A 17842-nucleotide genomic window follows, 5' to 3' on the forward strand; every position below is an offset into this window, starting at 1 on the left:
CTGTGCACACAAAGTTTACATATAGATATGCAGATAATAAGGACACTGAAAGAAGAAATAATGATTTACGCAAAAATTTGGTTTTTAATTTTCACTGTAAAACTCAATCAAAAGAACAGAAGCTGCGAATTTTAGGTGTTTCCTTCGCAGTCGGTAATATGTTTTTTTTATTATAGATATCTAAGAAATACAATTCTAAGCAATCGTGTTTAATAAAAGAACTGTAACAAGAAAATAGAAGTCACCAAATTAAAAATCTGATTTTAAACATATTAATTTCAGATGGGTTTGACATTGTAGTTTTGAGTGTAAAATACACTCTTTCGCTCTAAACAATTTTATTTTACTTTAATAATCTTTCTTGTGAGATTATTTATCACATTTATTAAGCTCAGGTGCTTATTTGTGATTCACTTTACTTGCAAGGTACCTTAAGAATGAAAATGAAACTGAAGATTTAGGCCTAAGGTTGCACGTTGAGGATATGGCAATTTTAAAGTATAATAGGATATACTTACTGAGAGTTGACAAATCCAGTGCAACTAAACAGTATTCTTAATATGATTAAACTGGAAAAAATAAATTATATTCACACAGTTCCTGCAGGGGGTACTATATAAATATAAATGACAATAAACTCACTAAGTATTAATAAGCGAGTTCCAAACAATGTTTTGATTTAAAGTGAAGTTTTAGGGATAACGAAAAGAAAGGTTTATGTAGTGGTAGTATCGCATCTTTAGTTTAGTTAATCTAGTTAAATCATGAATGTGAATGCTTAGTAAAAGTCTGATTGTAGAAGGAAAGAATAGCCTGGCGACGTGTCAGAAAAGTTTATTACTACTAACAAAATAAGATACATTCCAGCGTGATCCATTCAAAACATTGAAGATAATTTTAAGATCACGGCGTTCTAAACGACACAATAAAAGTAAATTGGTTTGATTTAGCCTTTTGATAAGTACAAAGCCAGAAAAAGAACTATTTGTGCTCTTCTCACCACGGATATGAAATCCGGGTTTCTGGCTTTGTAAATCCGCAGATATACGTGTTGTGCCACCTGGGGGTTGGGGATAAAAAGAAAAAACATAAAAAAATAGGATATAAAGATGTAGTTAAACTGTGAAGTTGATATGAGTTTAGAAATTAAAATAACAATAATGTAGAGAATTAGTCTCAGAAATGAAGAAAATTATCCATTAGTGAAAGAAAAAAACTGAGGAACTAGAACTACAAGATGAGAAAAGAAAAATTGAAATTCAAAATCTATAAAACAAGTTGGAAGGTGTAGTAAATTGAAGCAAGAAATAAAGTGATGTTTAAAACAAGATTGGTTGATTTGTTTTGAATTTCGCGCAAAGCTGCACGAGAACTATCTGTGTTAGCCGTCCCTAATTTGGCAGTGTAAGACGAGAGGGAAGGCAGCTAGTCATCACCACCCACCGCCAACTCTTGGGCTACTCTTTTACCAACAAATAGTGGGATTGACCAAGCATTCAAACGCCTTCACGGCTGAAATGGTGAGCATGTATGGTGTGACAGGGATTTGAACCCGCAACCCTCAGATTACGAGTCGAGTGCCTTATCCACCTGGCCATGCTGGGCTCTAAAAGAGGAAAAAAGGAAACATGGGAGGAACTAAAGAAAGGTAGGACATTCTGTTAATATAAAATAAATGATAGAATACATAGTCTAAAGAAAAGGAAAACTATATATATATATATATATATATATACATATATATATATGTGAAAACGGCTGATTTGGGTTGAGAATATATTTTTCGTTGAGGAGCGAACAACGTTTCGACCTTTTTCGTTCATCGTCAGGTTCAGAAGAAACAAATAAACAATTAAATATTAATGAAGGATTTTACTTTCATACATATTAATATGTTTAAGTAATTATATAGTGAATGTCATGAAGACAAAAGAAAGGCGATTCGAAATCAACAAAAGAAACTGGTACATAAAGAAAATAACTGATAGTTTACATTTAAAAGGATAGAACTTGACGATGATTGGTTTGAGTGGGATTATCGAACACAAGAGATTTGAGAAAAGAAGAGAGTGAATCGGGAAAATCATTTAGACGGTAAAAAAGATAGAAGAAGAAAAATTTGACAAATAGATTTCAGAAGAGGAAGTTAAATTAATATATTGAAATGTAGCTGAATTAAGGATAAAGATGAAAAATTATAGAAATTTGTGAAATAATTTTAAATTGTTGAATGAAACGAACTTCGATAGAGGAGTAACATATACAAGAAAGAACATTATTGCACAATTATGAGGAAAGTTGGAAAGAATTGGCAAAAATCAAGAACATATGATGAAAATTTGAAAATTGATTGTAATAAAAAACACGATTGGCAGCGGATGAATAATGTCAAAGCGATAAAGGATCATTTTATGGACAATCTTGACATCAAACTGTTTTAGTAGGAATTTGATAATTGATTGTAATAAAAAAGACGATTGGCAGCGGATGAATAATGTCAAAGCGATAAAGGATCATTTTATGGACAATCTTGGCATCAAAATGTTTTAGTAAAAACTAAGTATTGTTTATAAAAATGAAAAGGTAGAATAATTAATCCGAGAATTAGAATCAAAACTACGAAGACAGAAATAAAATGATTAATAAGAGTGCAAAGACAGGTAAAGAATATACGTTTTTGGAAGACACATAATAAGTTAGAGAAAGGTTTATCAAATAATAATAATAAAAAAATAAAACACTGATATCGATTGGAGATAGAGAGAAAAATAAAGTAAAAAATCACTAAATGTAAATAAACACTTTATTAACTGCTGAAATATAATACGTGGTAGTTAATAATAGTTGCTGATGAATTAGTGAATTATCTATATGTATCTGAGAAGAGGGAGAGATAAACTTGTTCTTATGATTATAATTAATCGTGTATACTTCGATTTTTTAAAGTAGAGAACCAACAAAGCATCCGTTTAAAAATGTATTTCTCATAAAATAACGAAACTGTCTATTTTCAAATATCTTTATATAAAAAGTTTTATCTGTTAAAACTCAGAAAAAATGTAAATATTTCTATAAAAATATAATTAATAATCTAGTTGTAAGCCCAACATTTTAACTGACATTATTAAAATCAACATTAAGTCAAGAGTGAATTAGCGGTTAGATGCCATAATTGTGCTCTTGAAAGACCATGGTTTGTGCACCAAAGACAAAAAAGTATTGTTTGTTTGTGGAATTTCGCACAAAGCTACTCGAGGGCTATCTGTGCTAGCCGTCCCTAATTTAGCAGTGTAAGACTAGAGGGAAGACAGCTAGTCATCACCACCCACCGCCAACTTTTGGGCTACTCTTTTACCAACGAATAGTGGGATTGACCGTAACATTATAACGCCCCCACGGCTGGGAGGGTGAGCATGTTTGGCGCGACGGGGATGCGAACCCGCGACCCTCGGATTACGAGTCGCGCGCCTCACGCGTTTGGCCATGCCAGGCCCATAATGTTTTTAAAACATAAGATAAAAATTAATTTTATGTAAAATTAATATACAGTCAGATTTCAGAGAAGAAATAATACATGCTCTTACTCAGGCTTTACGCTACTGAAATTTTCAGAAATACAAACTTTTAGAAAATGTAACTGTTCACTATTTTTCATTATATTTTCTGCCTAGTATCGCCACCAGTGGTTAAGCAGTAAGTCTGAAAGTTTATAGCGTTAAAACCCGGTTTTCGATACTCCTGGTGGACTAAGTACACGTAGTCCATCGTATAGCTTTGTGCTTAACTTCAAATTTGCCGCAAAGTATCATCTCTGGTGTTTTATAGACGTATTATATTTTGTCTTTTTTTTTAATCGCACAAAAGAAGTTTGTTTTTGAATTTCGTGCAAAGCTACTCGAGGGCTATCTGCGCTGGCCGTCCGTAATTTAGCAGTGTAAGACTAAAGGGAGGGAAACTAGTCATCACTACCCACCGCCAACTCTTGGGCTACTCTTTTACCAATGAATAGAGGGATTGACCGTCACATTATAACACTACCCCACGGCTGAAAGGGCAAGCAAGTGTGGTACGACGGGGATTCGAACCTGTGGCCCTCAGATTACGAGTCGAACACCTTAACCACCTGGCCATGCCAAGCCCAAAAGAAGTTAGATTTAATAACAATTTTATTAATTTCTTCACATAACGATATCATTCTTAAAAAACAATGGAATAGTGGAAAGTATTAGCGCGTCGGTCGAAGAGTGTAGGGCCCGGCATGGCCAGGTGGTCTCCCTTTCAGCCGTGGGATGTGTTATAATGCGTCGGTCAATCCCACTATTCATTGGTAAAAGAGTAGCTCAAGAGTTGGCGGTGGGTAGTGATGACTGGTTTCCCTCCCTTTAGTCTTACACTGCTAAATTAGGGACGCCCAGCGCAGATAGTCCTCGAGTAGCTTTGCGCGAAATTCGAAACAAACCAAACGAAATAGTGTGTTCCATTGATTTAACTTTCCAGTAGTATGAGAATTATATCATCATAAAATTGAGTTTTTCAAAACGGTTGATTACTCATAGGTTTTATGTGTTCGTCACTATGGATCTTAGCTTAACAAGAAGGTCCTCGCTTTGAGCTGATTTAGTCAAGCATGTATATTTTATATTGCAACAATCCCTCTCTGTCCAACCATTACGACGTTTCCTTTTTCACCATGGAAAAAAGGTAAACATAGAAGTTTAAAGTATTAAAAAGATATATACTAAGTATTAGCTCTACTGATGAAAATGCAGAAATACAAGTAGGACTAGATTACATTAAGTATCAAATAAACATCGTATATTGAAACTCGTCCAGATGGTAAATTGCAAACCAACTCGGTTAGAATAAGTAAATAAAAGCAAAAGAGCTAATATAAGAAGGTCTTATATTTCTTCTTATTTCTGTACAGTAACAAAGTTTGATAGTTCAAAAACATGTTTAGTTATCTTTTTCATTAATATGTTTAATGTGGTATGTTTAATACATTTTTAAAGGAAGTAGTCGAAGCTCTGCATTTCCATTATGTTCCGAGTGTGTAAGGGTTAGATTAAGAGAGTTTCGAAATATTCTTTCTGTTTACTTGTTTATTTGGATAAGCTACTTGTTTCATTAACTATAAATAATTGGGGGCGGATGGTGTTGAATATCTGCCTTCTCTGTAGTTTTGCTCTGTTAAATTAAAAACGGCTAAGATAGATAGCCCTCGTGTTGCTTGGCGCGAAATTCTATTCAAAAATAAACAGCACCCACAAACAAATATAAAACTACGAGATCTATTTCAATTTGAATCTCTTCTTAAATTAATAAGAGTTTTCCTTTATGTCACGAACATAATATTGTTTAAATAGTAATATTTTCTCAAACTGGCACATCTCGCCAGAACTCTTCGCAAGATTCAGACATTGAAAACCCTTCATTGCCATAAATCTATTGTAACATAATCAGGCTGAAACGTTTCGTCATGTTGAAATCAACTAGGGACTGTTATGAGAAGGTTTCGTTAGAGAAACGACAAATATAACTTTGAATTGTTTGTGTGATTAGAATATTTCGGTCATATCTTCATTTCAAGTGACGTATCTGTAGACATCACTGTAGATATATTATGAGAAGCATTTTATTTGTTTATATATTATGATTTCTCTGTAATTAATATTAAAGATATTATTTACTTATTACTTCGTTCCTGTTCTTAGGAACTTGTTGTAAAACTTTAAACACATTCTTAAAGAAAAATCTATGTATATATATATATATATGTAAGTGTACGATTAACTACACAAACGTGTGTACATAAACAGCTAATTTTATATGCATGTATAAAACTATTTAATAATAATAGATGTGGTTATCGAAGGTCAAGGTTTGTAATCAACTTTAAATAACAATATACCGAAACAAAAAGTTTAACTTGTATTCATGATGTCAGATTTCTTTCGAGACAAATCTACATCTCGAAACATTGGAAAGTAGATAGTATATTAAGACTTTCTCTCATCTCTTGGTTAGTTATTTTTTATATTTCTCAATGAGTTATTATTTACAAGTCATTCACTTGTTTCTTGAGCTAGAGAAAGATGTGTTTTTTTATCTATTTTAATTTCACTGGGCACTTTATGAGGTGCAATTTCAATGACTTTTATTCGAAATAGCCTAGGAGCTATACCTAAAGGCGAGATATTAATAAAAAGATGATTAAATCAGCTCTTTTAAACGCAAATTATATAAAATCTGTACTCAGTTTTATTGAGAAAAGTTTCAGTTCACAGTGAAGAAAACAATAAATATAAATATTAAAAACTAAATAAAGATTTTTTTTAATCTGTGAACGCCAAACGATTAGAAAGATGAAACGTCTGCTCCAGTAGTTCGTTCTCTTTTATTTAATATGCATTTTTCTTGTTCATTCATTGTTTTTAAATCTTGAAGTTTGTTGTACTTCATTATACGGGTGCACTGTATCAATAATTAAGAGACGATTAGCACTTGGATACAAAGTAATGAAAACACCTCACCTCCAACAAAATAGTAAAATTTCACTTTTTTGTCTTTTAAATACGATTTTTTTAGATACTCTGCTCTTTCTTTATACATGGCCACCGTTGTTTCTGCTTTTGCGATGATTTTGTTTTTTTTTTAGATTTTACGCGTTGCTGTATTTGCGCATAGCTCTTCGTAATTTTGAGCTGATAGACTAGTGGGAAAACAACTTGTCAATAGCACCTACCGTTCTTGTGCGTCTCTTTTTTGATCGAATAGCAGGGTTAAACCGTTAATTTTACGTGTATTCGCGGCTCTAAAGAGAAAAGAAAGTTTCATGGCAACGGGACGCGTAATATGAGCTCCCACGTTTCACAGCATTGGCACGCTAAAATAGACTACGCCCAATAAAGACGTTTCATTGAAGTAAAATGTTATTAGTTCTATATAGTTATATAGTATGATAGTTATTATTGCATCTGTGTGAAATTTTAGGATTAGGAAGTATCAAACATGCTCGCCCTTTCAGCCGTGGGGACGTTATAAAGTCACGGTCAATCCCACAATTCGTTGGTAAAAGAGTAGCCCAAGAGTTGGCGGTGGGTGGTGATGACTAGCTGCCTTCTCTCTAGTCTTACACTGCTAAATTAGGGACGGTTAGCACATATAGCCCTCGAGTAGCTTTGTGCGAAATGCAAAAACAAACAAAGAAACATTTGTTAAAAAATACCAGAAAAAAATTGTGAATATTTTTAGCTATATATATACTTACTGGTTATGTTGCGTATGGAATCTCTGGCTAATACTTTATCGTAAACCTTACTATCTTAGTTCTTTAATTTCTGTGTTGTTCTTATAGCAAAGCCACATCGGACTACCTGCTCAGCCCACCGCGGGGAATAGAACCCCTCATTTCAGCGTTGTAAATCCGGAGACATACCGCTGTACTAGCGGTGGCTCTTTAATTTCTTGGATTCAACTAACTTATACCCACTCTAGGGATTACCTAATCTAAGCTCTCATCAATTTATGCGATTTACTTGAATAACTTTACAATTTGTTTTATATCTCGGAGAAAATAGTAGAAGATAAAACTTCAGTAAAGTGTATTTCAGCTGCTCTGTGGAATCCACTTCTTCAAATGTCTCTAAAACATACTTTAAACTTTTAAGGTTTATCCTGCTTCAGTGTTTGAATTTATTTTTATTCCTGGTTTGTGTACAACATATATCTGGTTTTGGAAGATTGAACCATTCCTTTGATGCAGTTCGTCGTAGAGGTCTCTCTATCTAAAGCATATTTAACTAAAGTAAATATAATGTGCTATTAATTATAGAAGTCTTACTAAGTTCTTCCTATAGGTAACGTGTCACGTTCCCTAACTAGTTTGAGTGTAAGTTAGGCCTACAGTTTCAATTTTTTCAGATTTAACATAATCATATGTTATGATGTTAGCTATGATTACTAAAGCAATCTGTCAAACGTTAACAGATAACCACATTGAGAAACATACAGATAATAATTCAGATAAACAGCGAGTTTATATATTTATCAAATAAAAATAATATCCATATTTGTACAAGGTAGAGAAATTTATTTAATTCTTTAAATTGTAAGGATGAGATTTAATATTTAGATATATTAGGTAGTTTATAATTTGAAATTAACATAGACTAAGACAAAAATCTGAATGCCACATTTCTCTTACTGAATAAAATATGTAGTGGAAGTAAAATTAGCTAAGAAAATATGACACGAACATTTGCAACTATTCTACAAACGTAGAGATAAATTTCTTGTACATTCCTAGTCGCAAATAATCAAGAAGAGTTAATACTTTTTGAGCTAAAGTATTTACGAGTATAAATTCTGAAACATCTAAACATTTTCATTACAATGCATTAAAATATGTTGTAAAAATAGCAACGGAATTCAGAATTTAATGTAATTTACTCTATAAACACGGGGTCGGTCTAGGTGACATCTTTTTTTCTAGTTTAAAGTTTTTGTACATTTAATAATTTTAACTTTCAATATAGTTTACATATTTTAATTTCTGTTTTTATGATCATCTTCTTCAAACAATTATTTTATTTTTTAGTTCATTGATTCTTTGTACAATACTAAGTTGAGACAACCAATATGCAAGTAATAATAAAATTATGACAATGATTGCTAAGAAAATATTACATTAAAAATATAACATTCTCATAGTGTGTTTGGGCATTATTCTATTTAAATACCAATAGGCGAGAACAGCAACAATTAGGTTTTAACATATGTGTAACTGGAAGTAATATTTAAGAAAAATAAACTCTATTTTGTTAATTTTTTATTGAACAACAACACAAAAAGAACAGTAAACCTCTGTTTTTTACTGGTCCTTACTTCACAAACACGAGTCAGGTAAAGTAAATATAAATATCTGTTAAATCTTTGTGTTACTGAATTTGTATTTGATTTTTATATTGTTTTCTAATATACCATTCATAACATTAAAGCCTCCTCAATGGTAAACCATATTTCACTCAGCATTTCCGAATCGATTATAAAGTTTGCATTTCATAATAAAATCTGATTAATACAAATGTTGCAGTAGTGAAAAATATAATTCTATAATTAGTTATATAATACCAAAAATTCAGGAAGTACAGATACTTTATTTCATGTTTACAAACGACAAGTGTCATGGATAAAACAATAGTTTAATATGTATTTCTTGCCAACGCCCAAATACATCTTTTTAATATCAAATAAATAGTTACTTCAAGAAGTTAAGGCCGAAAGCATGTTAACAAATTAAAAAAAAACTTTCATCTATTAAATTAACTAAAATTTATATTCAACCTTTAAATAAAAAGCATATTTGATTTTATTTATAAACAAAGGATAAATTCTTACTCGTAATAGGTGTCGTAACAGGGTAGGAGCCTTATCACCAATAAAGATGGTTTGTTTTGTTTGTTTTTGAATTTCGCACAAAGCTACTCGAGGGCTATCTGTGCTAGCCGTCCCTAATTTAGTAGTGTAAGACTAGAGGGAAGGCAGCTAATCATCACCACCCACCGCCAACTCTTGTGCTACTCTTTTACCAACGAATAGTGCGATTGATCGTACATTATAACGCCCCCACGGCTAAAAGGGCGATCATGTTTGGCGCAATGGGGATGCGAACCTGCTACCCTGAGATTACAAGTCGCACGCCTTAACGCGCTTGGCCATGTCGGGCCAAACCAATAAAGATGGACCAGCACTTTCTTTAGTGCTTTAGTAGATTTCGATAAGCCTTAGATTTCCTCAATGTTATTTGATTTTTGTTCCAAAATAATGGCTGATTCTAAACACATAAATAATTGGAATCGTCTGATGAAAACCAGGAGAAAAAAAAGACAAATGAAATTAAGGGAAAAATAAGCGATTAGCTGTTTAATTATCACATCCGGTTTTTTCTCCCTAGTTTAATCATATTTCAGATTCCATTCAACGTAATAGTCCAAGATTACGAAATACGTTTCCGAACTATGTCATCTCCGTTTCCAAATTCACTTCTTACATTACCATATATAACTCCATCAGCACAAGTACGGTTTCCTACATCTATAAAGTGTAATGAAAATCCCCTTTGAATACAGATTTTCTATTACCCTATCCCTATTTAGTCCATTGGTATCTTTAAATCAATGGTATTAAGCAAAACTACTTCTCTGAATGATTGGTCTTCTAAGATTCACTATCTTTCAATACCAAAACTCATTACGTAGTCCTAACATAACAAGCAAAGTCTTACAACATTTGAAATGTTGTTTTTATGCAGCATAAAATGCAAACTGCTACTTTATGAAATTTATAACTACAGATTTTAATTCTATTCTACGAACTCTTTTTATTTTAAAATCCGCATAGAATTCATGAGGAATGATGAGTAATATTTATTAATAATTTTTGTTAAATTAATATTAGGGTTAGTTAGAAACATCCATTTCTAAGCTTAAGTATATTAGCATCAAAATGATCCGACATGGCCAGGTGGGTTAAGACGTTCGACTCGTAATCATAGGGTTGCGGGTTCGAATCCTTGTCGCACCAAACATGCTCGCCTTTTCAGCTGTGGGGCGTTATAATGTGACGGTCAATCCCACTGTTCGTTGGTAAAAGAGTAGCCCAAGAGTTAGTGGTGAATGGTGATGGCTAGCTCTCTTCCCTGTAGTCTTACACTGCTAAATTAGGGACGGCTAACGCAGATAACCCTCGTGTAGCTTTACGCGAAATTCAAAAATAAACAAACACCAAAACAGCAAGTTAAATGTACTGTCTTAAATTACTATTTGTGATAGTTTTTTACTTCCATAGCTCTACCCTAGATACTGAATAAAATAAGACCTTTCAAATACCTGGAAACAAACAACAATAATAAATAAACACTTATATGATACTTCCAGCTCAACATAAGATGTCGCTTGTAGAAAGGGATGGATGTGAAAGCAAATTAAATTTATAATAGATCGCAGGTTTACGTTTGACTCTATAAAATCGCAAATATTGCAAAATTATTTTAATGCTTTGTGCTTGAATAATTGTCCAGAGTACAACTGAAAGTACTTTATAAAATAATAAAAAGGCAAAATAGAAGTGTGTTAAACTGATAAGTTTGTCTTTAATTTGAATATTCCGTGTTGACAGAGGTTGCTATCAACAGAACACGACGAATGTGAGAAAAAATTCTGTTTTAAACTCAGCATTTGTCATTTTGAGTAACGAACAGTCACATCTATAACCACTATTGAATTCATGAATTTTTAAGCATCCCTAGTTTATAGATATTAGTTTTATTTTAATTAGCTGAGTTTATATAGTTCGAATTTGTATGATTAATTAATCAAAACATGTTATCCAACTTTTTTTTAACCGTATCTTCTATTCTAATAAATGTTCAGAACAAGTTTCGAAAGTTGAGCCAGAAGATAGTTGCTTAACGAAGGAACGAAAACATTGGAGTGGGTGATACTTTCCACAAACACACCCATTTCTCACGGTTTAATTTGAAAAAACAAACAAACTTTAAACCCTTGAAACATTTCTCTCCGACTATTTTTTCTGCTCGCTGAAAGTTAAATGCCCTTCTGAACTTAAAAAACTACCACTAGGGGCGCTACCGACCAGGTGAGGAAAGCCGAATTAAATTAACAGTGACTTGGGATGTTTCACATATTTTGTCTATCTCTTCCTCTGTCGGTTCATCATTGTAAGTTCTAATTTAGGCTTCATGCAATTGAAAGAAAAAAAACCTATAATATTGAAAAAGCAGAGGGAAGAAACAATTCTTACGGTACGATCGCCAAGGTGTCTGACTCTACATGGAAGATATGCTGTTCTTCCTGCCGTAGTGGTGATATTAGTTAAGGTGCCACCGTCAAAGTAAGGCTGAATATTGGCATCTATAACATTCCGCTTGAATGAAAGAGTCTTGTGGTAGTGGCGAGTCTTGGAAAGTTCTTTAACACCAGCACCTAAAGCAACATAAAGAAACAGAAGTTACTGTCAATATCACTTCCCACCAGAAGCGATACGGCGACGTGCACAACAAACATTTAGTGTCCTATAACGTAAATAATGAGACAGAAATATTTCAGTGTGTTTTACCCTATTTTATAAGCTATAAAAAGAATATAATTTCAAGTGAAGCTTGAACTTAAATTAGACACTATCGAAATATTTGTGTCTTGTATTACACGCTTGCACTTTCAAGTGTTGTGTTAGTCGATACCATTAGTCATTACTGAAGAGTAACCCTAGACTTGGAGGTAAGTGATGTTGACTAGCTGCTTTCTCTCTGATCTATCACTTCAAAATTAAGGACGGCTAGTTGAAGGAGTTATCTAATAGCTTTGTGCGATATTCAATGCACAAACAAATAGCTAGTACCTTTCGTCATAAAAGTTGTGTACAGGGTTTCAAAGCAAATAAGGTAAGTTTTTAAAATACATCCACAGCTTAAGATGTAAAACTATTTTAGTAGCATCGAGTATAAAACTCTGAACATTTTGATTCGGAGCTTGAAATGCTAACCTCGTTGTTAGCCACCAACTGTTCAGGTTAAGTTTGTTTGTTTATTTTGAATTTCGCGCAAAGCCTTTCAAGGGCTATCTGCGCTTGCCGTTTCTAATTTAGCAATATAAGACTAGAGCGAAGGCAACTAGTCATCACCACCCATCGCCAATTCTTGGGCTACTCTTTTACCATCGAATAGTGGGATTGACCGTTACATTATGACGCCCTCACGGCTTAAAGGGCGAGCATGTTTGGTGCAACCGGTATTCGAACCCGCGACCCTCAGATTACGAGTCGAACGCCTTAACCCACCTGGCCATGCTGGGCCATTCAGGTTGAGAAGATTTAAGTTGTTAAGATGATTGTTTGGTTTCATATAGCAAAGCGACATCGAAAAATGTTTATGGTATAAAATTTTAACGTACTGGGCAGTTCTTTATCTTTTATAAAAAATATTTCTAAACGTTCTTAACTGACTGTTATTAATTACTTGTAATTGAGAAAAAAATCCTAGAAAGTTATATTTACTATAACTAATCAGATTGAAAATATATATAAAATATAATAATAAGATTATCTTAGAGACAAATAGATGTGATAAGACATTGCAAAGGCAAAAATATATTAATAGGCTTAACTGGTTTATTATGATATTCATCATGGCTATAACCAAAAATATTTAACCAAATTTCGTTTTCTTTGTTACAAGATGTGCTTCACGTTTTAAGTTTCAAATGTGTGTATTTTTCTAAAATCCTTGCATCTTATAATTCTTTAAGTCCATCTAAAATATGAATTAAAACAAGTACATAATTTACTAAGATCTCAATGACAACGATTTTGACTGATGTGACCACAAAGCGATTATCGTCTATCTCATCGATTATTTGTCAGTTAAATCATATGCTGAGTTTACATTTGATTAAGTTAAAACACACGAAGGTACTTTCAAAAACACGTACCTTCTTTTTTATTCTGGTGAATAATATGATTTACGTTAACAAGAACCTGCTTATCAAAACAGACAATTTCATACACTTTCACGTAGTTTCAAAAAATAATAGTTACTGTCTATTCTTATCACAATAGGCTACATTCGGTCTGTGTGAGGAGGTAAATGGAACCAATGATTTTAATCTTAAAAGTTCTAAAACTTACTGTTTACGCACTGAGAAGGACCCTAGTGGCTCATTCGTAAGTTTGATGACGTGTAACGCTAAAAATTGGGTTTCGATATTCGAAGTGGACACAGCAAAGATACTCTATCGTGTTGTCTTGTGCTTAAAAACAAAACTAGCTGTCAATTTTTACCATTACAAATGTTGTATGGACCTTTATACAAACTTGGCCAGTTAACAAGTATATATTTATTTTATGAGTTAAATCCACTTTCGTGATTTACACATTTTCAATAACTGTATTTCATACAACAAAAGACATGGATTTGTTTTCTCTTTTCAACCTAACATTACATGTGTTTCATTTTGTTGAGGCATTTCATACAGTAGACGTTTTGTGGGTTTAATATATAAATTCGATTTTTCGCTTTTTTGTAAAGAATCTATTACATACGTCGCTTTCTAGTTTTTTTCTTGTTTCTTTGTTCTTCAGTGTAGTGTTGTCAGCACTTGGAGACACGTACCAAGGATTTAATAAATTCATTACCCTTTACCGTTACGTTCATTAAACATTTCGTCATCAAGTGGTACAACAGGAAATCTGCGAACATGTGACGCTAGTAACCGGGTTTCGATACCCGTAGTGAGAATAGCACAGATAGGACATTGTGTAGCTTTGTGCTTAGCTGTAAACAAACATTTCATATCTTTAAATATACCACAAGTATAACAAAAGATCCAGTATTTTGAACATGTATATTACTTTTTATTACAACGTCACCATTGTGTCTTTCACATCTAAGTTTTGTACTCATGCTCTTTATTATGAAGCTTAAAATGTTATCATTTTACTGGATTTAAAACAATGAACAAATACTCATAAGACCATTTAGTAAAATGTTTTCTAATTTAACATGAATTATATAAAATACCAGAATGCACAATTAGGACATATATATATGTACAGCATTTTAAACGTACATTTGTACTTGTCAGGAGTTATGTAACCAATCTTGGGGCCCCTCATACATCCTTGGTCACCGTTAGAGGGTGTGTTATGGAAGTGTTTAAAATGTAGATGTACATTTTGAACGTCAGTTATATTGTAACTTTGGTGCACCCAACCCTTAAAACTTCCATTCACCATATTAATCACTTAAAAATCTAAAAGATGTATATATATATATAATTTGTGATTTCTTCCCTAATAAACAAAACATTTCAAAACATACTAACTCAATATAAGATTTATATATAATGGCCAAATTATGAAACTAAAACAAATGTCTATATTGAATATATATATTTCAGAAGAAAAGTGAGATTCGCTGAAATACCTCTCTTTCCATTTTCACGAAACTGTGTCGAATATGCTCCTTGGTATTCAGTGTTATGTTTGGATCAGTTAGTGTCACGTTCGTGACACGTGCGACGCAAAATCTTACTTAGAAGTATTTTCCGCTCCAAAAGGACGGTTTATCAAGATAAACTGCTTTAGCTTTATCTGTGGTCTTAGCAAGGAGTTTGCGCAGTGCATTAGAATTCAATCTTCTTTGCTCATACACTTAAATTTTTATTGGATTTTGTTACGATATATTTTCCGACTAAGATATTTTCCTTTTTTAGAAAAAAATTATGTGTATTTTTCTGAGTTTATTACTATTATTACTTTTGATGACGTAGTACAAACAATGCTTTTTAATACTATCCTCAAACGCATTTATTGCTCAGATGGAAAAATACGAGTTTTATCTAAGTAATTAATCCCTGTTTTAAACTGTTGTCTTAAACTTGTACTAACAGAAACATTAAGGTTATAAACTATGGTAACAGCAAAGGACAACTATCCCTAAAACTGAGCACAAGGTAACAGTGTGTGTTATAATAAGGACTCACAAACTGATTGTGACCTGTATATTCAGTGACAAAGAACCCACGTTTTGGAAAATAAAGTTTAGAGAAAATTTGAATAGTAGTGAAAGAAACGGTACAATGGTAAGACGTTTTGACAAGCTTACGTCTCTATTCTGATAATGGCATAAGCTTGTTGATACATGTCTCCGGATTTACAACGCTAAAATCAGGGGTTCGATTCCCCTCGGTGGGCTGAGCAGATAGCTCTTTGTGGCTTTGCTATACAAAAAAAAACACACACACACACACACACACACATTGTTGAAATAAATTTTGTTCACTATCTGTTTAAGCCGTCTTAAGCCTTTGTTGACTGTGAACTACAAACTAAAATAGAAACGTGGTAACTCTGCTAAACCTAAATAGTTGGAGTTTCTGCAATTTAATCAAAGTAGACACGTGACACGTTCGAATTTAGTATCATTTAGTATTTTGTAACTGTGTAATTAAATCTATATCTAGTCATGTATTAAATTAGTACTCGTTAATAGAATTTAAAAACAAAATTACCAACTAGGACATTGTAGAAGGCGTCTTATTTATCCCTGTTTCTGATTGCTGGAGATACCTGCTGTGTAATCAACCAATGAGAGCCACTTTTATTATTTGTTTGTTTTTGAATTTCGCGCAAAGCTACTCCAAGCCTATCTGCGCTAGCCGTACCTATACCTAGTGTAGGTCTAGAGGGAAGGTAGATAGTCATCACCACCCACCGCCAACTACTGGGCTACTCTTTTACCAACGAATAGTGGGATTGACCGTCACATTATAACGCCCCCACGTCTGAAATGCCGAGCATGTTTGGCGCGACGGGGATTCAAACACCTTGGCTCATCTGACCATGCCGGGCCAGCCACTTCTAATCAGGAATCTCTGCTAGATGAAGGCTTTACAATGTTAGTGTTGGCTTACTAAAGTCGTCAATATCAATTTTCTAGTTTATTTTGTATCTAGTTGACGTGGTGTTTTCTCCAATGGATGAATTTGCATTTTCACGACCTTGTACTCTCTTTATGTTGTTTCTTTCCTGTCTTTTACCTGTTTCCTGAATGTATGTTTCCTTGCAGGAACACTAAATTTCACAAATGATGTTTTTGTGTTTCTCATCCGTCAGCTTGTGTTTGTTTTCACCAGAATAGATCTTGATGTTTTGTAGAATTTTCAATGGACGTCTGTGTTCAGCTTGTTGGTCATGTGTTTGAGCGTTTTACTGAAACTTTGTAGGAAGAGGTGGTAAATGGTAGTACTGGTAGTGTTTTTCTTACCTTTTCTTTCTAATGTGGTCTTCTTCAAGGAGTTTTGACAAAGAAGGAAATGTAATCATTCTGTCTAAAACACTCTGTGATCTTTAAATGTTTCATTTATAGTTGAAGCTTTCCTCTGCTACCTTGTTTAGATATTGAATCACACCACGTTATATCGAGGTTGGATGACAGGACTGGATGTGTAGCTACTTGTTCGTGTGGATGGGTTTACTGTGCACTTGTGGTGATTTTTCTTACTTGTCAGTTGATTAATGTATCAAGAACTGGTAGACTGTTTTTCCCTCTATTTCCGTGATGTCGTGGATTCTGTTGTCTATAGAATTAAGACGTTGGAGGAAGGCTGGTAAGTTGACCGTGGACTTGTAATGGTGCAGTTTTTGTTGTGCACGTAAGGGCTAGTGTTTATGGAAAGGTAGTCCAGAGAAGATAATTGATACTTACAAGTGGATGATAAGGATATTTAAAGAAAAGTACCATAAGTTAATTGTGTCAAGGATACTGTCGAAAATTAATTGTGGGAATGAGATTATAAGTAGGCCACTACGGTTAAATACTAAATCTTAGAGTGAGTAGATTGGCTGGTTGACTTGTTGGATCAGTTTAATTAGGGATGGGAGATTTTTGGAATGGGTGGTTAAATTTAATAGGTAGGGGTAGCTTGATTGCGAGGGCTATTAATTCAGCTGTGAGGGGAGTTTTAAACTAGGATTAGAAAGTGGTGAGAGCGAAGACATACTAAATTAAATATATGTATATAATTACTGCAACACTAAAAGTGTAAGAAATATAACAGATTACTTTAGAGTACAGTTAGAAATGGAGGTTTTTTATATAATGAAAGTAACTGAAAGATAGTTAAATATATAACTGACTTTGTTGACAAGAATCATTTTAAAGAGAAGGTTATAGGTTATTGATAGGAATAGAGTACTGAAGAGAGTGGCTTCATAAATGTAAGTTACATCATTTTAATGTTGTGGATATAAAAGTTAGTAGTTA

The 17842-nt window shown here is 33.2% G+C and overlaps 1 protein-coding gene across 1 annotated transcript in view; it reads right to left on the bottom strand.

The window, feature by feature from the left end:
* Nucleotides 1–17842, bottom strand: part of LOC143239738 (neurotrimin-like) — a 296078-nt gene that overhangs the window by 145221 nt on the left and 133015 nt on the right. Inside the window, exon 2 of the mRNA XM_076481170.1 lies at nt 11824–12005. Coding sequence (XP_076337285.1) covers nt 11824–12005 — 182 coding nt within the window. The remainder of the gene's footprint in view (nt 1–11823; nt 12006–17842) is intronic.

This window comes from Tachypleus tridentatus, chromosome 2, assembly GCF_004210375.1.
Source record: "Tachypleus tridentatus isolate NWPU-2018 chromosome 2, ASM421037v1, whole genome shotgun sequence".
Taxonomy (NCBI): domain Eukaryota; kingdom Metazoa; phylum Arthropoda; class Merostomata; order Xiphosura; family Limulidae; genus Tachypleus; species Tachypleus tridentatus.